The sequence below is a fragment of the Peromyscus eremicus genome, chromosome 18 (genome assembly GCF_949786415.1).
Source record: "Peromyscus eremicus chromosome 18, PerEre_H2_v1, whole genome shotgun sequence".
In the NCBI taxonomy this organism is placed as follows: Eukaryota; Metazoa; Chordata; class Mammalia; order Rodentia; family Cricetidae; genus Peromyscus; species Peromyscus eremicus.
This window is the reverse complement of record NC_081434.1, coordinates 37,341,344-37,364,455: the sequence shown is the minus strand read 5'-3', so window position 1 is coordinate 37,364,455 and position 23,112 is coordinate 37,341,344. Positions and strand designations below refer to the sequence as shown.

Here is a 23,112-nt window from a genome sequence, read left to right as displayed (position 1 = left end):
AAGGGGCAGGTCTTCCATGGGCTTGAACAAAGCATGCACATCACAGGACCTAGCTCCTCACCTTGTGCCAAGGCTGGGCAAGGTGGTTCTTAAGAAAGCCCATTAACGTCTTGTTTATTTTCTCCTAAACAAGGAGGGAAGCTGTACCACTACTTCATGTGTGACAGGCTAAGTAATGACTGGACATGGGCTAACCCGTTTTAGCACTTAGAATCATAAAACAGTCTTAAATAAAACCTCCATTCCGGGTTGGCTCGCCTGAGTTTCTTCTTTGTGTCTCTAAACAATCTCTATGCCCTTTACTTCTTTCCTCCAGACATTTATTTCTCAGCTTAGAAGATGTAGAGCTAGATAACAATTAGTCCTGGTGCCATCAATAAACAATGGAGCAAAGGAGGGAAGGGAGGGGAAGACGAGGAGGGAAGAAGAGAAGGAGGCAGTTGTCCGAGACTCAATCACAGACAAGGATACACATACACACCGGGGTAGGTCACTGAGTTCTCAGGTTTGTGCAGTGCTTCTGCCCTGATGTTGTAGCCCCACAGCCACAAAGGAGGTCATTACCTTGTGCTTGGTCATGGCGCCGACAATGAGGGGACAGACCATTCCAGACAGGGTTCCCACTCCGTTAGAGATCCCCATGAGAATGCTGGCATAGCGTGGAGCGATGTCCAGGTGGTTGACATTAAAACCTACGGCAGAGCCCAAACCTCAGTATCAGAGAGGAGAACAGAATTCCTAAGACCCTTGGGGAAATGTGTGGCTTGCCCCCAGGTGCAACCATTTGATCTTCTCTAGTATATGTTTAACAGATATTCTACCAAGAGGGCCGGGCTGGACATTGCCAGGCTGTGCCTACACAAAGCAGAACTGTCCGTGTTGATTAGTGATGCTTCTACAGCAGTGAGAATTATAGAAAATGTGCCCAGCACATCTGGAACTCTAAAACCCAAAAACTCTAGACCCTTAAGAGGTCTAGAATGTATCCATCTGAAGCAAACAATCAAAAGCAATAGAAAAGAACCTTATCTTCCCATATGGTCTCTCCCAGTCCACCACTAGAAATCCTAAAAGTCCTCCATAAATGAGTCTGCCTTAGTGGCCACCCACATAATTTATTTTAAAAAATGACATTTCTAACTATTCATAATTATTCATATGTTTATTTTCATAAACATAGACGAGACTCTGAATAATTTACAAAGGATTTTCATGTTTCAAATGTATATGTTTGGGTTCATAGCTTATTTCCATCATGTAATCAAGTAGAGGGATAATATTGCTATTTATCTGTAACATGCTGTGACATGACACAGGAGAAATACAGATGTGAACACCTGTGGTGAACAACTGCACTATTCTAACCACACAGTTCCATGGTGAGGACACACTATTCTAACCACACAGTTCCATGGTGAGAACTTCACTATTCTAACCACACAGTTCCCTGGTGAGAACACACTATTCTAACCACACAGTTCCATGGTGAGGACACACTATTCTAACCACACAGTTCCATGGTGAGAAAACACTATTCTAACCACACAGTTCCATGGTGAGAACACACTATTCTAACCACACAGTTCCATGGTGAGGACACACTATTCTAACCACACAGTTCCATGGTGAGAACACACTATTCTAACCACACAGTTCCATGGTGAGGACACACTATTCTAACCACACAGTTCCATGGTGAGGACACACTATTCTAACCACACAGTTCCGTGGTGAACAGCTGCACTATTCTAACCACACAGTTCCATGGTGAGAAAACACTATTCTAACCACACAGTTCCATGGTGAGAAAACACTATTCTAAACACACAGTTCTGTGGTGAACAGCTGCACTATTCTAACCACACAGTTCCATGGTGAGCACTTCACTATTCTAACCACACAGTTCCATGGTGAGGACACACTATTCTAACCACACAGTTCCATGGTGAGAACACACTATTCTAACCACACAGTTCCATGGTGAGCACTTCACTATTCTAACCACACAGTTCCATGGTGAGGACACACTATTCTAACCATACAGTTCCATGGTGAGAACACACTATTCTAACCACACAGTTCCGTGGTGAGCACTACACTATTCTAACCACACAGTTCCATGGTGAGGACACACTATTCTAACCACACAGTTCCATGGTGAGGACACACTATTCTAACCATACAGTTCCATGGTGAGAACACACTATTCTAACCACACAGTTCCGTGGTGAGCACTACACTATTCTAACCACACAGTTCCATGGTGAGAACACACTATTCTAACCACACAACACTTGTTGGGCTTCTGCTCTTCCAGGGCAGCATCTCCCTGTCTCCCCTGCACTAAGGTCTTCTACCAGAGAGAATGTTGCTGGAAGCGGTGAAATGACAAACACCCCCCTGCATTTCCACTCTCAAGAGAAAGGTGTGAATCAAAAGGAGGAGGAGCATGGCTAAGCCTTGAAAGAGCCAAATCCCCAGAACCCGAGTCCACCCATATAGCCCAGTTCATTAGACCTCAGCTCTGGTAGCTCACCTCAGATGCTAATCTGGATTTAACTCTCTTGGCCCTCAGTTTCTCCATCTGTAAACTGCAGTGATCATTCTTAGAAAACCATTGCACGAATTAAACTAAATAACAAGGGATGTTAAGTACATGGTAACTAGAAGTGAAAGCCAAGTTCATGCTTTTCTACTTCTAAATTGTTCTGATTTCACTTTTTATTTATTTTATGTATTTAGAGATTGTGTCGTAAACTCACAGAGTTAAGCTACCTTCTCGCCTCAGCCTCCCGAGAGCCTGGAATCACAGTCATGCACCATGTCTAGCTACATGGATGGATGTAAGGTCCAGGCAGCCGTCTGTCCCGTTGCCCACTGTCTTCCCTGCACTAGTGAAGTGTCTGGCCTATAGGAATCATTCAAACGCTCGTGTTTATTTTCCAGTTGAAGCTACTGAAAGTACAGCAAAGGATGATGGGTATTGCTCAGTCATGCTTCTGCTTTGTTTCGTTTTGTGAGGTACCTTTTACATATTAAATTTGTCCTTTGACAATTTAAAAAAAAAACAGAGTTCAATTATTTTATTTCTAGGTATGTGTATGTGTGCATGTGTGTGCACATGAGCACAGATACCTGCAGAAGCCAGAAGAGGGCATCAGATCCCCTGGAGCTGGAGTTACAGATGGTTATGAGTCTCCTGACGTGGATGCTGGCACCAGAGCTCAGGCGCTCTGCCAGAGCAGCAAGCACTCTTACCTGCCGAGCCGTCTCTCCAAACCCACCCCGTTCTCCAACAGTTTCATCCAGGTATATAACGCACACTGACTACTCTCACCTGCATCTACCCCGCGCTCCTCTACAAACCTCCTTCTCACATTCCTGTTGGTTTCGTTCTGTGACCTGCTGAGTTTGAACAGGCTGCCTGTCTGAACACAGGATTGGAGCTGTCCACTGAAGCCTGCTGGGCTCAGCGGTGAATGTACAACAGAAAACAACGCTTCCCAGCTCCCAGAGTCTACCAGGATAGCTAAGAGTTGAGGAGCGAAGGGTAGGGCCCCACCAGCCCTTCACCCATTCACGACTGATGGGTGGTTTAGTTTTAATCCCCTGTTCTGTGGGGGAAAAAAACACCTGAAAACAGATTTAAAAGAAAATTGTCATCTAATCTGGGTAATTTTTCTCTACTTATATTCAAGGAGAAATTTTTAAAAATGTGTTCTGAGTTCGAGGCCAGCCTGGGCTACCAAGTGAGCTCCAGGGAAGGCGCAAAGCTACGCAGAGAAACCCTGTCTCGAAAAAACAACAACAACAAAAATGTGTTCTGTAATAAATACACCTTCGTGTTCAGCTCAAAGTACCAGACAACTGGAACACAAAACAGCTGCAATATTAGTTAATCTTGCTGTGGTTTGAAGGTAATTAATACTTTATTAGAAAAGAAACTAGAGATAAGAGCCAATTAGTGTGATTGTTGAGCATTCTGTTCTGAGACAAAGCCAGCCTGGACATTCGCATCCAGCTAAAGAGAATTTGAGGAAAGCTGTTTCTATCTATACACTGCTGGTGTTCAGATGGGAAAATCACTGAGAAACTGAGACATTGATAGATTTTTGTAGCACATGAAAATATTGCATGCAGTTGGGGCGGTGGGCAACTGAGGAAGACTGGAAATAGGAGACGTGGCCTTCCCTAGGGAAGAGCATATCAGTTGGTTGTCTAATACCAAACAGTCAGCCATGAAAACATACATACAGGTAGCATTATATGGACTGAACAGTTATATTATATAGGAATATATATATATGAACACAGTAAGAATTCGTTTAAAAATTAGGCCATGAATTTTAAAGAGAGTGGGGAGTTGCATGTGGAAGGATTTAAAGCAATGGTTCTCAACCTGTAGGTCGCGACCCCTTTGGCAATATTTACATTATAATTAATAAGAGTAGCAAAATTACAGTTATGAAGTAGCAATGGAAATTTCATGGTTGGAGGTCACCACACCATGAGGAACTGTATTAAAGGGTCACAGCATTAAGAAGGTTGAGAACCACTGCTCTAGAGAGAGGAAAGGGAAAAGGGGAAATGTTGCTATTAGATTATAATCTCAAAAAAAAAAACTTTTAAAGGGGTAAAAAAGTGGTCAACATGGGATAAATGCTTTAAGGCAGTTGCTGTGATTGGAAGAATGGATTTGTGACTTGCTTTATTTTAACCTCTGCTTGAGAATTAATTGGTGATCCTGAAGAAAAGAAGCAATACAAACTTGGAGGTTTTCATATCTCTGAGGACAGGATATGAACCTCTCTTGTATGGTAGACTCATCAAGGGAAGCTTTTCCTCCCCATCCTACTAGAAACACATCTGGATTGCTGTATTCTTGCTATTCAGCATGTAGATTGCCACCAGGAAAGACGGCACACACTTGTAATCCTGGTACTGGGAGGCAGAGGAAGGAAGAGCCAGAGTTCAAGGCTAGCGTGAGCTACATAAGAAGTCCAACATCCAGCTGAGCTACATAGAAAAACTGAGGGTGTCGCTGGGTGATAGAGGACTTGCCTAGAATGTACAAAGCCCTGTGTTCCTCCCAAAAACTGAAAGGAAAAAAAAAAGTGTGGATATGAATCTGAATCACTCTGCAGAGCTTGTTGGGAAAGCAGACTCTCGGGCCCCACACTGGACCTTTATTATTCAGAAACTGTATTCTGTTAGGCCCTGGGTACCTTCTCTGTATGTGAACGTTTGGGAAGCATTGAGCTCGCACTACGCAAAGTAATTGAACAATGATAACAGTAAGTACCTAAAACTTTGCTCCTCATCCAACATTGTGATAAGACCTTTGAGTAACTTACTTTCCCTAGAACATAAATTCTATGAGGGCAAAAAATTGGAATTGCTCATTGCAATGTCCCCAGTGCTGACAAGAACTGTGACGTGGTCATTAGTGTGAGAGAAGGAAGGAAAGACCTCGGGCGCCCTCCCAACAACCTACCGCTGTGTCGCCAGCCTCCAATCTCCAGATCAGAATTTTAAAATTTCAGCAAGTTATTTATACACAAAGAGAAGTCAAGAAAGATCTCAGACCCAGTTCTGTGTACTTCCAAACCCAAATTCTTGGCTTCCAGCTCTTTCTTTTTCCCTAATATACCCACTAATAAACTCTGTTTATTTTGATAGATACTTCAAGCCTCTGTCTTCAGGTAGTTTGGGAAACAGATTCAATATTTCCCTGTTCTGGTATATTTCCATTCTGTTTGATAGTTAAGGTAGCCAGGGATAAAGAAGGACTTGGAGACAGGCAGGTCTGTGTCTGCCACTAACTGTGTGACATTATTATCATTATTATTATTCAGTAAAATAATGAAAAACTCAGTTAAATGTTGCTATCATCATTTGCTTGAAAATGTTGTGGGGCAGATGCAATTATAGAAACAGATAACCAGTTTTACATTTTCATTGGGCTCCACATAGGGATTTTCTGGAGTCTGTAAGGATGGTACTTTGCACACTGTCCTCTCCATACCGTAAACTGTCTGCTCCTGTCAAATGAAGATACTAATAACATCAAAACCCCCTAGGGTAGTTGTGAGAACAGCTGGTAGAGGGTTTTGAGCATCCTCAGCATCGAATCCATGCTTGATCACAGTAAGCCCACATGATCATTATTATTATTATTCCTACGTGTTCTGAAGGATTTCTACCCCACCTCAGATCTGCACATTCTTGTTTGGAAAATTAAAGGAATGAAGTAGACAGAAGCTCATTGAAAACTATAGAAATTGCCCTAAACACTCCCAATGTTTGTGATCACATGTCAAATGGCCTGGCCATTTGAACTAAAATTACCAATCCTTTAATGGGAAGTGAGTCTGTCAGGTAGGGTGAACTGGGGCTAGCCTGGGATACATGCCTGGGTTCTGCTTATGCCTCAGGGAAATCAGCTGCACTTATGAATTTTCCCCCTGACAGAGTTAGTAGGGATAATCCCAGCTAGAATGGGCTCTAAGCACATTCCTGGTGGATCATATGTCATCCCACTTGATGAAACTGTGGCCCTGTTCCTTAGGAATCCCTGGGCTGCTAAATAAAGGTGCTACAATTTCCTTGTCTTCCTTCCTCCTAAGACTTAGTGAATCGACATACTCAATTCAGAAACCCAGAGAATGTTTTACCTGAAATAGCAAAGCCACTAAATCCTACAGCGAGCACCAGGAAGGAGATAGCCACTCCTTTGGTGTGGGAAAAGCCAACCACCAGAAGCAGGGTCGCCTCCATGCCGAAGCCTGCAACAGAAACAGAAGAAGCGTCGTGTTTCTGTCAGTCTGCCAAGCTGTTGAGTTAGCGTGTGAACCTAACCCATATTTCATGAACCCGAGTTTTTAGTGCATACATCCTAGCTCAGTATCTACAATATTCCCCAATGTTCATGATTGCATGACCATGCCATTGCCTAGGTGTTCTGTGAACTTTCTACCTTATCCTGGTGAACCCTGAACAACAACAAATGGTCCCAGTATGTTCAGTGATGGTCCCAGGATGAGAGGTGTGAGTAGTTAATCCTTGGGCAGTTGCTCCTGCTGGTCTGAATGCTGTATATACAGCCCACTAACTCCTTTTGTTCACATAAGTGTGGCATTCTCCATAAAAATAACATGACAACACTCCTCTAATATTTTCTTCTAAAAACAAAAAAACTATAATAATCTTCTGAAATAAAAGTTCCTTAGTCAGGCAGGTATGGTGGCTCAGGCCTGGAGACTGAGGCCAAGTTAAAATGACCACAGATTTAAGGATCACCTGGGCTATATCACGAATTTAAAGTCAATCAAATAGTGAGACCCTGTTTCAATAAAAAAAAAAAAAAAGAAGGACCAAGCAGATTTCAGTACTTAGAAGGTAGAGGCAGTTAGAGCTCTGTGAGTTCAAGACCAGCCTGGTCTACATAGTGAATGCCAGGCCAGCCAAGGCTACATGGTAAGACCCTATCTTGAAAGGAAGGAAGGAAGGAAGGAAGGAAGGAAGGAAGGAAGGAAGGAAGAAGGAAAGAGAGGGAGGGAAGGAGGAAAGGAAGAACAGAGAAGACAAAAGGAAAGGAGGGGAGAAGAGGAGAGGGGAGGGAAGAGAGGAGAAGAGAAGACAAGAGGAGGGGAGGGGAGGGGAGAGGAGGGGAGAGGAAAGGAGAGGAGGGAAGAGGAGAGAGAATGCTGCTGATAGCCCAGTGGTAGAAGGCTCACCTGCCATGCACAAGACTCTAGGCTCCATCTCTAGTAGGAAAAGGGAAGGAGTAAATAAATAAATAAAACAAAGGGATGTCTCAGTGCTAGTGAAGCCCAAGTCAAAAACTTCCATTTCACTAGTTCACCGAGGCTTCAGGCCTCGGAAAAAGGGTGAGACGCTTGCAGAGAAAGTAGAGTAGGGGGACATACTTCCTGTTCTTTTCATCCAGAATCAGTGATTCCAGCATAAGAAAAAAGAGATAATTATAAAGATGTGTATTCCCATCAGAGAGAGGGAGAGGGGGAGGGGGAGAGAGAGAGCGAGAGAGAGAGAGAGAGAGAGAGAGAGAGAGAGAGAGAGAGAGAGAGAGAGAGAGAGAGAGAGAGAGAGTAAGAGAGCGCTCATCTAACAGCAGACAGAGAGATGACATAAATACCACGTGCAGTTCACAAAGGGTGGGGAGTACTTAGAGGCTTCATTCTGGAAACTAGCTGCCGAGTCCACGCATCTCCACATGATGATCCTACGGTTACTTCCGGGGCAACATGGCAAACCGAGTGTCTGTTCCTCTTGCTTTCACGCCTACGGACCCAAAGCAAACCACCCCTCCTAGGTCTTCCTCCCCTTCTCTGATTAGTCTCCAGCCTAGCCGTGTTTAGGGCCTCCTCAACGATGGAGTCAGAGAGCCTGACTTCAGATTCTGCCTCCAAACCGTGACTCGTGGACCCTTGGAGTGGTTATGGTATCTCTTCAGCTCCTCGTATTAAAAGCAGAGCTGACCAGACAGCCGAAAGGAACGCTGGAAGAGGAAAGGAAGTTGGGAACGCAAGACACTGAAGTAACACATGGGTGCACACGTGGTCGCCAGACAACCAAGCAGAAGCGTCAGAACCAGCCGGGCGGTGGTGGCGCACGCCTTTAATCCCAGCACTCGGGAGGCAGAGCCAGGCAGATCTCTGTGAGTTCGAGGCCAGCCTGGACTACCAAGTGAGTTCCAGGAAAGGCGCAAAGCTACACAGAGAAACCCTGTCTCGAAAAACAAACAAAAAAAAAAAAAACAAAAAAAAAAAAAAACAAAAAAAAAAAAAAAAAAAAAAGAAAAAGAAAAAAAGAAAGAAAAACCAGAAACCAGTAGCATCAGAACCACCGTAGACACTCTTTAATCCTCAGTTTTCACATACAATTCCGTGTATTCAGCCTCGGAAGTTACTATCAAATCTTACCTCTGCTTTCTCCATCTCCGCCTTTGTCTTAATTCAGGGCTCTATCACCTGTCACCTGATTGGTGGCCTTCCCTCTGACTTCTTCTGACTCATTTGCCACACAGTCTTCCTAAACCACGTGCTCAGTGGGACTCTGTGTTTGCCAGGGGCCCCGGCATCACCAGCACAGTCTAGTAACAGCCCTTCTTGCTCCACTAGTTCCCTGTCCGCCAATCTCTCCTCTGCTCCCCGTCCTATCCTGAAGCGGCCTGCCGCGGAGCAGCAACACAGCCCTCCAGCTGCTTCCCAACCCACAGCATCCTCAGCTCCACCAGTAAAGCCGTCTTCCTCCTCTTTCTCCTCTTCCTTTGCTCTTATTTTCTAGAACGTATCAATCATGCCTTATAAGTTTGTAATTTGCATTTTACCTCTCCTACAAAATTATACATTTTTATGCATGCTAGACAAGCTAGGTGGACACTCACCACTGTGTTACAGCCCTAATCCTTGGCTTTTTGCAACAAGGTCTTGCTATGTAGCCTAGGCTGACCTGATGCTCTTCTGCCTCCACCTCCTGAGTGCTAGGATTTATGGGTGTGTTTCACAACCCCCAGCTTACAAAATTGTACACTTTTTGGCATGTGTGTGTATGACTTGCACATGGTATGCATGCACGTCTTTGTGTGTTCCCGTCTGTGGGTACACACGTGTGCACAGGCCTGTGGAGTCCAGAGGCTGACACGGGGTGTATTCCTAGACCACTGTCCACTTCCTGAGGCAGGCTGTCTCACTGGACAACAAAGCCCACAGTTCAGTTACTCTAGCTTGCCAACTTGCCTCAGGGACCCTCTGCCAAGCAGACATGCCTGCCCAGCTATCTTCTATGTGAGTGATAGGGACCTGAACTCTGCTCCTCACACTTCTATGGTAAGAACTTTATCCACTAAGCCATTTCCCCATCCTAGAACTACACTCTTAACACAGAACCAAGCTAGCATGTAATAGGCACTGAACAAATAACAATTAATTGGTGCCAAGGAAAGATAATGGGATAAAAATACAGAATCATATACTGGGCTGGTGGGAAAAAGCCATCAATGGTCGTATCCAACAGTGGACCCTACATGGTGCAATAAGGCCTGCCACATAACACATAAACATTGGTGCAAAGTGGCATGGATGTTATAGAGGTAACAAACCACTCCCTGATTGGATGTGAGGCCTCTTCCATAGGAGGAAATTTATGTCTGATTGTAGCTGGAGAATTTCTCTCCAGCTCCTGCCAAGTCCCAGCAGTCCCGGAGCCCACTTATAAAATAAACACACCAACTCATATTATTTAAACTGCTCGGCCATTAGCTCAGGCCTACCATTGTCTAGCTCTTACTCTTATACTCAGCCCATTTCTGTTAATCTGTATGTTGCCACGTGTTCCGTGGCTTTACCTGTTGCCTCTACATGATGTTCCCTGAAGGGCAGCTGGTGTCTCCTCCCCCTGCCTTCCTCTCCTTTTCTTCTCTCCTCTCTGTTAGTCCCGCCTATACTTCCTGTCTGGCTACTGGCCAATCAGTGTTTTATTTATACAGAGCAATATCCACAGCATCTGATTCTGTAAATCTGGTCAAAGTGCTTCACTAAGGAGGTCATAGGTCTTGGGGAGGAGCCTATTACTGCTGCTTTGCTAAATGGACATTTTATGAGGCTGCATTCTTTCATGCTTATACCCATAGACTAGTGCTGATTTTTGTCAGAAAGGCTTTTTTTTTTTTCCAGCAGATCACTCCCTACCCACTCCAACACAAGGCTCAAAGAACATCACAGAAAAATGGCACCAAAAAAAAAAATGTTCGAGCTGGAGGAGGAGGAAGGCTGTGAAACACTGTCTTCTGGACTTGTGACTATTGCACTCGTAAACCGGGAACAGCTGAAGCTACTTGGAAAATATCTACACAAGATCAAGCCAGTCAACATTCCAATGTAGATGCAGGAGGGGAACTCCTAGCTGAAAAGCTTTTGGCAATTAATGACTTCTGGGAGAGGGGGAGTCATTTTTCTTCAAGAGTATGGCTGTTGGTAAGCTATCCATGGTCCAGCAAATAACTCGCACCCATATGCATGTAAGCAACCATAATCACACTCCATGGAAAATTTAAAAAAGACATAAAAGAAGGAAAGGGACATGTTAGTAAGAAGGAGAATTTCTGAGAAGTAAGACATGAATAAAAGAGAGAATTAGGATGAACTTGATCAAAATACATTATACATATGTATGAAATTGTCCAAAAATAATTTTAAAACAAAATTATTTCTATAGAGAGAGGGGGGAATGAAATACTGTTAATTGCTTTTCTAAATTCATCTTTTTTTTTTCAAAGCTACTATAGAGAAGGCAAAGCATTAGTATTTCTTTCAGTCGGAGATCTAAGAAGAACCACCTAAGGGTGAAAGCATCATGCTTTTGAAACCGTGGATTTGTGAGCCAGAGAGATTGCTCAGTGGGTACAGGACTTGCTGCCCAGCATAGGAACCCGAGTTCAGATCCCCAGTATAGCACCCACATGATAGCGAGGCATGGCAGTGCACATCTGCAACCCCAGCACTGGGGGAGGGGACACATCTGGATACCAGTGGCTCCACCAGCTAATCAGCGAGCTCTGGGGTGAAAGTCCCTGTCTCCAAAATGAGTTGATGAGTGATAAAGAAAGACACCTAACATTGACCTCTGTCCTCCGTACATGGACACACACAAACATACACACACCCCCATGCACACACATACACCATCTACACACAAATATTTTGGGGGAAGGAATTGAGCTTGGGATATAATAACTCAGGGATAGATGCTTGCCTGGGGGCTACATATGAGGGTGGGATTAAAACTCCAGTCCAGACATTAAGCCCTTCTGGTGAACAGTTTTAGAACTAGAGCTCTACATTTTCATGGCAAAAATGGGTTAGATCTGTTCCTTGGTTTAAATCAATTTCCTAGATGACTTTATGTTTACTCCTTCAGAATAGGGCATGTTACAGTAACAGTGAAGGTCCATTAAGGGAAAGCTAATATGTTTCCTTGTGGTTAAGAGAATAGAATCTCGGGCTGGAGAAATGGCTCAGAGGTTAAGGGCACTGCTTGCTCTTCCAAAGGTCCTGAGTTCAATTCCCAGCAACCACATGATGGCTCACAACCATCTGTAATGAGATCTGGTACCCTCTTTCTGGCCTCAGGGATACATTATACATAATAAATAAATAAATCTTAAAAAAAAAAAGAATTCTTAAAAAAAAAAAAAGAAGCCGGGCCGTGGTGGCGCACGCCTTTAATCCCAGCACTCGGGAGGCAGAGGCAGGCGGATCTCTGTGAGTTCGAGGCCAGCCTGGGCTACCAAGTGAGTCCCAGGAAAGGCGCAAAGCTACACAGAGAAACCCTGTCTCGAAAAACCAAAAAAAAAAAAAAAAAAAAAAAAAAAAAAAAAAAAAAAAAAAAAAAAAAAGAGAATAGAATCTCTGCCCTGAGGGGAGATGTAAAATTCCAGTTGGGCAGGTCAGTCACCTGGCTAAGAGACCACCCCTCAGAAAGCTGGATCTACCTTAAGCTATATTGAAAAGGTAGGAGAAATAATTACCCCTTTAATGAGGTAATAATATATTTTTAAAAATATAAATATTTTTATTAATTCTTTGAGAATTTCATATAATGTATTTTGATTATATTTACCCCAACTCCTCCTTTTAATTCCTCCAAAACCCATCCCTACCTTCCTACATCAACTCTGTGTCCTTTTTAAATGTTTACTAATCTGTGGTTTAATTTGTGCTGTCCATACACTTCTAAGTATGGAACCATGCACCTAAAGCACAGGCAACCTACCCCGACCAACACCCTTAAAGAAAACTGACACTCCTCATACTGGGAACCAAAGATAATAAGAGTTGAGACGCCAAAAACCTACTTCAGAATCCTACATTGAAAAAGGATCAGTGACCATGAGGAACTCCCAGATAAGCAGATTATGAAGCAAGGAAATACATTCAGGACCTAGATTTAAAAGTTACCAACATGGATTATTGGCAATTTGGAAGGCATATTTTAAGACATGGGAGGCATTTTCAGAAAGAAAATTGAGATTCTGAAGAAGAACCAAACAGAAATGCTGGAAATGAATTAGTTGGCCAAATGAAACACAGTGAGAAACATCATCAACAGATATGACCAAGCAGAAGAGAAAAACGTCAGAGACAGAGGACAGGGTCAAGACATCAGACACATGTAAGGAAACAAAACTAACTAAGCATAATCAAAATCCTCAAGAACTCTAAGATACATTCAAGAGACTGAACCTAAGGACCCACAAGGTAAAGGGAGCAGTTGAGATAAAGTTAAAAAAAAAAAAGAATGGAAAATGTATTTGATAAATTTATAGCAGAATGGTTCCCAAATCTAGAGGAAAAGTAAGCATCTAAACACAAGAAGTATCTAGACCCTCAAACAGATATGGCCAGAAAAGAACCTATCCACATCATGTCATAGGCAGATGTTAAAACTACAAAGCAAAGAAATGATATTAAAAACCACAAAGGAAATGTCAACTTGCCTACAAATGGAAGCATATCAGAACATTAGATTTCTTGCCATCAAACCTAAAACTCAGGAGAGCATCAGATGATGTTCCAAGACCTGAAAGTAACTTCCAACCAAGCTTGCTATATCCAGCAAAGTAATCTTTTTAGTTGATGGAAAAATCTGAAGATACCAAGGTAAACACAAACAGCAATAGGACAATCATGTCAACATTGAAGAAAATACTGAAAGGAATACTATACTCAGAAGAAGAAGAAAATCTCATTTATTCATCTGTAGATTGGCCTACTCATGCTTCATGATCCAATCACTTCTCAATGGTGCTGCGAGCTGGGGACCAGATCTTCAACACATCATCCTTTGAGGTCATTCATATCTAAACTCTTGATGCCTGGTAGAGACTAGTGGGGTAAAAAAAGAATGTGAGCAGAACTCACAGTGAAGAGGATATTAGTGAACAACATCACAGACACAAGATATGTTCACATCTGTCCAGGACGAAGGTGAGCTAGTTCGGAATGAGACAGAGGAGTGAGATACCTGCTATTTCCTCAGCTTCCAGTTGCTGATGTAACAAATGGCCATAAGGCTAACAACTCAAGACAACACATATCATCATACAGTTGTGTCAGTCAGGAGTCCTAAGTAGGCCATTCTGAGATAAAAGCAAGCTGTCAGCAAAGCTGTGTTCATGGTGAAGACTTTAGGGGTGAATCTGTTCCTGCCTCTGCTGGCTTCGAGAGTCTGCTCATGATTCTTAGCCTGTAGCTGCATCCCTCTGGCCCAATTCTACCGCCATGACCCTTGACCCCCTGCTTCCTCTATTAAGAAAACTTGTACCTAGGTTAGTGCATAGCACTGAAAGTGTTTGAGAGTGCACACTCCAAAAACAAACTAGATGAGCTCAGAAAAAAATGGAGAGGTTGAAAAGTGAATCGGTATAAACATCGCAGAGGTTCACGACTAGTTTCGCTGACTTTTTATGTGATATCCTTTGTGTTTTACCCAAATATATATGTACACATAAGTTGAAGAAAAGAAGAAGGAGGAGGAGGAGGAGAAGGAGAAGAAGGAGAAGAAGGAGGAGAAGGAGAAGAAAAGGAAGTAACCTATGTAAGCAAATAATAAGTGGAAGGATGTGTGGAAAAGATAAACAGCAAGCAGATACATAACCGGAAGTTATATTACTTTGGCTTCAGAATAGAAGGAAAAAGTGTTTCTTGGGTTTTAAGTGTGTCCTGATCCATCAGCAACCAACTAAGTTGTCCTAACCCCAGATTGTACTGGCTACATGGCCACATGGCAACATTGTAGGGATATGGCAAACAACACTCAACTATCTACAAGGAGATGGACTCAGAGGTCTTCAAGATCCATTACAATGTCTAGGCTCAGTCTGACTGAGCCTGACGGAGCCCAATCTCAGAAGCTACCCAGACTTGAGTTGAGTTAGTTCTTGGATGGGAGACAATGGGCTGCCTCTAAAGCTGGCTCTGCAATTCTGTTTGCTCTAAGTCTCCAGAAACCACTTGAGCCCCTCGGCACAGTACCTCCACAATTCATGATCTTTCTGACAGCAGTTGTGGTTAAAATCTTCCTGCTTCTTAAATAATCCGCCAGTTGTCCTCCAATAGGCACCACAATGGTCATCACCATGTGTGGGACAGCTGACAAGAGACCCACCTAGAAGGAAAGGAAACAAAGACCCAACTTAAATTCTTCTGAGAGAGCATCACAAGTCCCTGCTCACCCCCACTACACAGCCCCACAGCCATTACCAACTTTAACCATCTACTGTGGGATCTCAGGAGGTCTGAATTTCATAATCATTAAGAACAAATAGGTGATGATTCTGTGTACGGACCAACTGTCTTCCCACCCAACTGGAAGTTCCATAGAGCCAGAGACAAGTCTTACTTATCACAAGGCTCCCGTATCTAGAACAAGGCCTAGTGGAGAAAAAACATACTTGGTATCCACCATCACACGCCTCTGCTGGTTCTTCCAGTCTCTGCTTGACAGCACCTGAGCTAGTCAGACATCTACCTATGCCTGGCTGCAGCTCTTTCTCTTGAAGAAAGGAAGCTTTATTGTTTCATGATGATTATATTGTTCCACTATCAAAACCTCCCTGATTTTGATGTTTCACTTTGATGTTTCACTATCAAAACCTCGCCTCCCAGGCGACCTAATGATGATGGCTGGAGACACTGAAGGAGCCTCTTTCTAAACTATCCCAAGCAACCGTTACTGCTACATTTACCATTATGAAAAAAGGGACTGGTCTGAAACATTAGCCTCAATGTTCCTTCTGCTACCCAATTAGCAGCTTATTGCATCTATTTATTTGGGGGGAAGAGGTCCGGTCATAGTACACATTGCTGAGGTCAGAGGACAACTTCCAGGAATTGATTCATTCTTTCTACCACCTGAGTCCTTGGGGACCAAACCCAAGTAATCAGACTTAACCATAAGCACCTTTACCTGCTGAGCCATCTCGCTAACCTATGAGTAGTTTAGGAAGAGAAAAACCCACTCCATCAAATACTTTTACCTTTGAACTAATATTCAGTGTTTGCATTAGCTTCAGAAGCACCCTGAGTTTAGATAGAGGCACCGTCATTAAACACAGATTAATACATCTTTGAGCCTTACTAAAAAGAAATTAAATAGTCTACATGTCGCAGAACTTTGTGAATGATAGCCATTTTAATTATTATATGATGTAAAGTTATTCTCAATCAGATTGAGACAGTTCAAATTCAAGAGCATTGGAAGCATCTGTATGTTTACCTTACTGATTGCAAACCCAAAGACCTCTTCAAAGTAAGCAGGCTGACTTATTAAGAGCAAATAGAAGGTCCAGCTTCTGCAGAAGTTGGCCACAATGATTGCGTAGACAGGCAAGGATGTGAAGAACCTTTTCCATGGTGTGTTGAATTTCTAGGGAGTGAAAAAAGACCATGACCTTTTGAGTGAAGTGTAAGACGGTGTACAGAGCACTGAGGGATAAGTGTTCACAGATAAGCACAGGGAAAACCAGAAATGTTAGGAACACAGGCTTGTTTCTTCAACAGAAAGGATGTATATACCTGTTTTCCATCCAGAAGGCTGGGAGTGGATATGATTAATAACCTGGTGATCTATGCTATCCATAGGGACAGGCATCACCCAAATCTCCCAGACTACTATGTTTATCACAGACCCTCCCTCCCTAGACCTTTATCTTGAGCATTGCTTCTCAGTCAATAGAACCCGTCCTTATGGAAGATGTCACATGTACTTTATAGCCCGGTGACCTCTACACTATCTGCATGACTGAGACCACACCAGATCATAGAACCCATCTTCATGGTAGAGGTCACATGTACTTTGCAAAAAGAGTTCCCATGTAGTCATACCTTAAGCTTTATTGTTCACGTGGTATTAAGATAATTGTTACCAGGAAACTTTTTTCCAAAATTGTACTGTACTTAAATATGTCTAAAACAAACTGCCCAGTGTCAGACTCTAGAAGTTTGAGCTGGCAATGGCTGGTTCAAAGTGCTGAACTGGATTTCCTTCTTGCCTTTTGTGGGTCATTCCTCTGTCAGCCTTAGTGTTTGCAGGGACCTCCCCACCCCACCACGCCCCAGAAGGTAGCACAGTCGTGCAGAGAAACAGATGTGGGGAAGAGAGCGGACTTCACCTTCCATCTGTACTTACACTCGGACTGGCCAAGTTGGCCCCTTCTCCTATACTTGTCTCTATGTACGTCTTTTCCGAGTTGGATATCGTCGGGTGAGCTGCTGGGCACTCATAAGCCTGCAGCAGCCAAAATATGTACCAAATAATCCCGAACATACCTGCAGACAAAAAAACAAAGGCTCAGTGGCGCGGCCTCATTGGCTTCCATCCCTATGGTTGTTCATTGTTCTGATAATATGTGTTCACTCAGAAGTATCTTGGTGGTTTTTAATCTTCTTTGATTGGGACTCAAAGGAAGGCACTATTCTGCTTGTTTTAAATGCCAAGTTCAATGTAAGTATTAAATTGATCACAAGCAGGCTTCCCAATTGTATAATGAACTTCTCTTTGTATTTCTATTTTCACAGAGCAAACCCTTAACCGTATACCCTAATACAGTAAAATATATCTATCTGTGTCACCCCAGGAAACCAAATCACTCACCGTAGATGTAAAAGACAGAGGCCCAGCCAATGTACTGCACCAATACTCCCGCAAGGGGCATAGCCACCACTGCCCCAGCGTAGGAACCTGGAAGCAGAGAAGATTGAGGGACACTGACCAGTCATCACACAAGCCTGGTTAGCCCAGGCAGAGCGTGTGTGGTGAAGTCCGCGTCAGATGGCTCCATGACAACAGTCAGGGGATCCCAGGGGACGTTACAGCTGTTGTTAGTGTGCAGGAGACTAAGGCCCCATCTCTGCGACGGAGCTATACCCCTGCCCCCAAGCGGGCCTTAAAACAGAGAGTCCGGGAGAGGAAAGTCTTCAGGATGCTCTTTGTAATGTCACTGGGAGACACACCCAAGGATTAGACAAAGTTTGCTTGGCCACCACAGTTTAGAATGCCATGAGCAAACAGAATCCGGAGATGAGAAAAGGATAAGAAAATGAATAAATTTAAAAATTTATAAATTAATAAAATTAAATAAAAAATTAATACAGCCAGGTGAAAGGACCAAGCAGATGCCATAACAGGCTGCTCAGTCTTCTCTCGGAGATCAGGCCTCAATTTCAGTTTCCTGAGACTTGAGCAAGCAGTTTCTGGGAGGGCCATGAACAAAAGACTGCTCAAAGTTCAGCCAGATGTTTACTGTCTGAGGCCCCTCACCAACTTAGAGTTATGTGCAGTACTTGCTTGGCCAGCCAGCCCCCATGGTGGCTCAAGGACAAAGCCTGGGACTTGTGCTGGACTGCCCCCAAAGTAATAAATTGTAACCACCAACCAGTAAATTCAAAGGTTACATACCCTCACCCAATTAAAAGAGAGCAGAGATAAAAATAAACCAATCCGAGTTGCACCCGTGCAAAACTCCCCCAACCCCCCTGAAGGGCTTGTGGATTTTGCCTTTAAAAAGCTAGCCACACAAAGAAAAAGCAAGTTCCTCCTGGCCTCATGACTACGAGTGAGTGCTTTGGATCGAGCTTCCCTGCCCGCGGCTTGTAAACAAACAGAAATAAACCACGCTATCGCATTCTGTACCTAAGGTCTCTGGTGGAATCTTTGGGGTCACAATCTGGGCATAACACCAGGCACAGTGCTGGGTGCTAAAGATGGAAAGAACAGGAATGTGGAGCCTGTTTTCAGAGCTCCCAGGACCCCACCTAGATGCTTTCATAGCCTTTTCAAAAATAAAAGAACACACACACACACACACACACACACACACACACACACACACACAGGAGTGGGAGGGACTTCTGAGTTCTGTTCTCACGAGCCACATTAATTTCCTCTCTCCCCCAGTTTCCTCAACGCTAAAACAATGGGCTGTGACTTCATGTCTTCTAGTCTCTTCCAACTCCAGTATCTTTTAAGACTAAGAATGGATTAACCTCAAGCCTAAGTTCCTTTTTAATGACATTTCCCCTCGACTGTTCTCTGAAAGAAAGCCACACCTTAGCTGGGAAATACAATAAGGCCTGCAACCTTGACCAGGTATCCTTCCTTGAATCAAACCATTTTTGAATCAGCCCTTTGAAGGCTGTAAAAGCCACTCCGAGAATGGGGAGCGGCTACTAGTCACTCTCATTTTGCTGGCAAATCAAAATGAAAGGTCTTGTCAATCAACTGTCATTAAAAATAAGGCCAAGGGTCACACCACCCACAGCATGTGGGCAGTCTTCCATCTTCTGGGGTTGGTTGCAACTTTTGTAGGGTGGAGATACACTCTGGCAATCAAGAGGATAGACAAGTAGACGTCTCAGCCAGGCACTCTTTCAAACTAGACACAAAACAGGGACACGGACACTATCTCCCACCAAACTCCCAGGGGATAGTTCATGGCAACAATGATGATTTAAAGGAGATAAGGAGACAATAAAAAAGAAAATTAATGGGGCTAGAGACGGATCAGAGGTTAAGTGTATTGGCTATTCTTCCAGAGAACCCTGGTTCAATCTCTAATACCTGCATGGAAGCTCACAGCCATCTACAAGTCCAGTCTCAGGTAACCCATTGCCACCAGGCATGCACATGGCATATAAACATACGCACAGACAAAACATCCATACACATAACATAAATCATTTTCAAAAGAAAAATAAGGACACTCATATTAATAGAGAGGAAGTTTGATTTTTCTCCTTGGTAAAGAAGTTCAAATCAGCTTATCCTAGGAAGGACATGATAGCTTGAAAGAACTGGGTAGACAGGATGGGTTAAGGCCCCTGCCACCAAGCCTAAGGACCTGAGTTCAATCCCACATGGTAGAAGATGAGAACATCTACATATGCCCTGGCACGCGCGCACACGTGCGCACACACACACACACACACACACACACACACACACAAATAAAAATAAATAACAGATAAATAAATAATTTGAAAAACAAATCAGATTGCTGGGTATGGTGGTGCACACCTTGTAATCACATCCCTAGGAAAGCAGAGGCAGGAGGGTTATGAGTTGGAGGCTAGAAGGCTGGCCTGGGCTACACAGCCGAACCCTGTCTCAAAAAACCCTCCACAGATCAAATTCCCACAGACAATTTGAACAGCTGCTTATGCACCAAACCATCCTCATAACTGAAAAAAACAGCTGAACTATGCAAGGAAATGCTAAGGAGGCTTAAAGAGAAACAAAATGAACAGCTTTAAGAATTCTTTAATGATGAATAAAAAAATCGGATATGTGGGGTCATGCTGATAAAAATAATGGCTCACAGAGGCGGTGAAGTGGGAATTCAGACATTTCGCAAACCAGCTCCACAAAGAAAGGGACTTTAGTTCCTTTGGTAAAAAACCTAAAATCCAATGGTTACCCAGACTGTAGCAGTAACTGGCATTCAGTGACCCAATCTTCTCTCGGTGGTTGAAAATGAACCCCAGGTCAACAGGAGGGTGGGATGTTTTGTATCCTTTTAGAATAAGAACCAGGGAACAGAGCTTGGTGATGCACCATGGAATCCCAGCACTCTGCAGATGAACGCAGAAGGATCAAGAATTCAAGGTCCGAAGGGACTGTGAAACTCTGTCTCAAAAAATGGAGCAGGACTGGGGGAGATGACGCAGAGGGCAAAGTACTTGCTGCACAAGCGTGAGGATCGGAATTCGAACCCCCCAAACCTTTGTAGAACTGGCATGGTGGTGAGCGCCTGTAATCCCAGGGTTCCTGCACCAAGATGGGAGGCAGAGGCGGAGAGGCTGGAAGCCTGAAGTCCTGCTAGCCTGGCATGCGCAATAACAAAAAACGACAAGAGACCCTCTCGCACACAAGGTGGAAGGTAAGACTGATACCAGAGGTTTCTGGGGCTGGGCAGACTTATGCACATGTACCATAGCATATGCGCACACACACACACACCACCACCACCTCAACCACTGCCGCCACCACCTACACACATACATGCATACAAAAAATAAAAACCAGTAGTTAAGACTCAAAAAACCAGGGGCTAGAGAGCTAGATCGCTCAGCAGTTAAAAGCACTCTCTTCCCTTGCAGAGGACCCAGGTTCGTTTGGTTCCCACAGCACACGGATGGCTGCTAACAGTCTTCAGTAACTCCAGTTCCAGGGGATCCAGTGCCCCTCTTTGGCCCCCTCAGGCCCCAGGAACGCATGTGGTACATGGACATGTGCAGGCAAAACATTTACACAATAATATATTTAACTCTTTTATAAAAGAGTCAAAAATTAATTAGAAGTAAAAGTAAACAAAAATGTTTACAAAACACTTCCTAAGAACACTTAAATAAAATGTATTCTAAACATAATAATTATAACAGTAGCTTTTTTCATAGTAAATGATTCTTTTTAAGGCTGAAACCAGTTTTGGAAAAACTTATTTTCATAACCATCCTATAATGCAACAATAATGGTCTGTCTGTAGAAAAATAAGTCATACATACCTAAGTTCTAATCCTGACTGCCTGGCCATATTGTAACTTCTGTGGACTAAGGTACTTTTGCCTTCCTGGGCCCCTTCCTCTATAAAAATAAATGCACTTTATAACTGTGCTGGTGGCTCTCATTTCTCTCGCTGGTCAGCACTGAGATAACCCGACAGGACACTGACTCCTCCCAGCCATGCTTAGAAGAGAACCTTGGTGATATAAAGTTCAGAGACCCAAGAATTGAAGTCATGTCAATACTTGGGGACCTCTGGTCTGCTTTCAGATGAATGGACTCCACTTCATTTTCTATCTGGAATACAATGCCCACAACTAAGTCTCTCGGTGACAATGTGTACATGACAGTTATGGGTAGTAAGGAAAGTCCCATATTGTGAACCAAGCGGTCTCAGCTCAGCTCCATGACTGAGGACCTTTGCAACCTCAAATTAGACATTGTATTTTTGTTTCATTATGAACGTGGGTTCAGAACTTGGTAATCCCATCTCTTCCACTTTAAAATATTTTATTATACTCTTATCTATTTATTTTACGTGCCTATGAGCGGCGTACATAAGCCATGGCACAGGGTGGAGGTCAGAGGACAACCTATGGACTTGGATTCTCTTTTTCTACCACATGGGTCCCAGGAACTGAACATTCCAGGACCTGGGACAGCTCAGTGAGCTTTAGACCCAACACCAGCAACTATCTATCTTACACATTCTGTCATGTGGGGAAAACAGGTTCTTTTGAAGATTCTGTGCAGACTTCTCAGTTACTTGAAGCCAAAAAGCCCTCCTAAACCAACTTATGATTCTAACATGCTTACCACAAAAGGAAGTTGTGGCCAATCGGCTTCTCTCCAGGGGAGGCGCCCACTTACTCCACATCCCATGGCAGGCTGGGTAGGTCACACCCTGGCAGAAAGGTTAAACATGGGATAATTGAATTTTATTCCAATTCCTTTCCGTGTTTAAAATGCAAATGCTGCTGCTTCACACAAGCTACAATATGAAAATACAATTTGTGTACATTGCCAAATATAAAGCCTATGTTCCCTTCAAGTATTAATGCTGAAATCTAATCCCCGGTGTGGTAGTGTTTGAATATGGGCATTCAGAATAACACGGGCACCAAGGTGGAGGCCTCATGAGTAGCATTAGTGTCCATACAGGAGAGACCCTGGCAGCACTTTTGCCCTCCCCTTGATGTGAGAACACAGAGATGACTATCAGTCTGTGACCCAGGAAGCAGGCCCTCATCAGTCACTGAACATGTTGGCAACACAGAGCTAGGACTTCCCATGCTCCAGAACCATGAGAAACAAATGCCTGTTGTGTGTGGTGCTGTGTTACTGACCCCCAAACAGATTTTAATTAGTTAATTTTTTTTTTAATTTAACTAAATTTGACTCATAACACCAATCCGGATATTCAAAAATATAGTTCAAATATTAATGTGGTGGAAAGTCAGAGAGATGTCGTATCTGTATTTCATGTTATTAAAGAGTATGGGTGTAGGAAGTGACTTCCACAGTCAGCCAGCT

At 43.4% G+C, this 23,112-nt stretch overlaps 1 protein-coding gene across 2 annotated transcripts in view; it reads right to left on the bottom strand.

Annotated features, from left to right (window-relative positions):
* The window catches only part of Slc17a8 (solute carrier family 17 member 8), a 50,782-nt gene that overhangs the window by 1,668 nt on the left and 26,002 nt on the right, over positions 1-23,112 (bottom strand). For both annotated transcript variants that reach the window (XM_059245445.1, XM_059245447.1), the window contains exons 5-11: positions 22,396-22,483; positions 17,674-17,760; positions 17,209-17,348; positions 16,297-16,446; positions 15,054-15,186; positions 6,675-6,785; positions 565-692 (exon numbers count right to left, since the gene is read on the bottom strand). In XM_059245445.1, the coding sequence (XP_059101428.1) occupies positions 565-692; positions 6,675-6,785; positions 15,054-15,186; positions 16,297-16,446; positions 17,209-17,348; positions 17,674-17,760; positions 22,396-22,483 (837 nt within the window). The remainder of the gene's footprint in view (positions 1-564; positions 693-6,674; positions 6,786-15,053; positions 15,187-16,296; positions 16,447-17,208; positions 17,349-17,673; positions 17,761-22,395; positions 22,484-23,112) is intronic.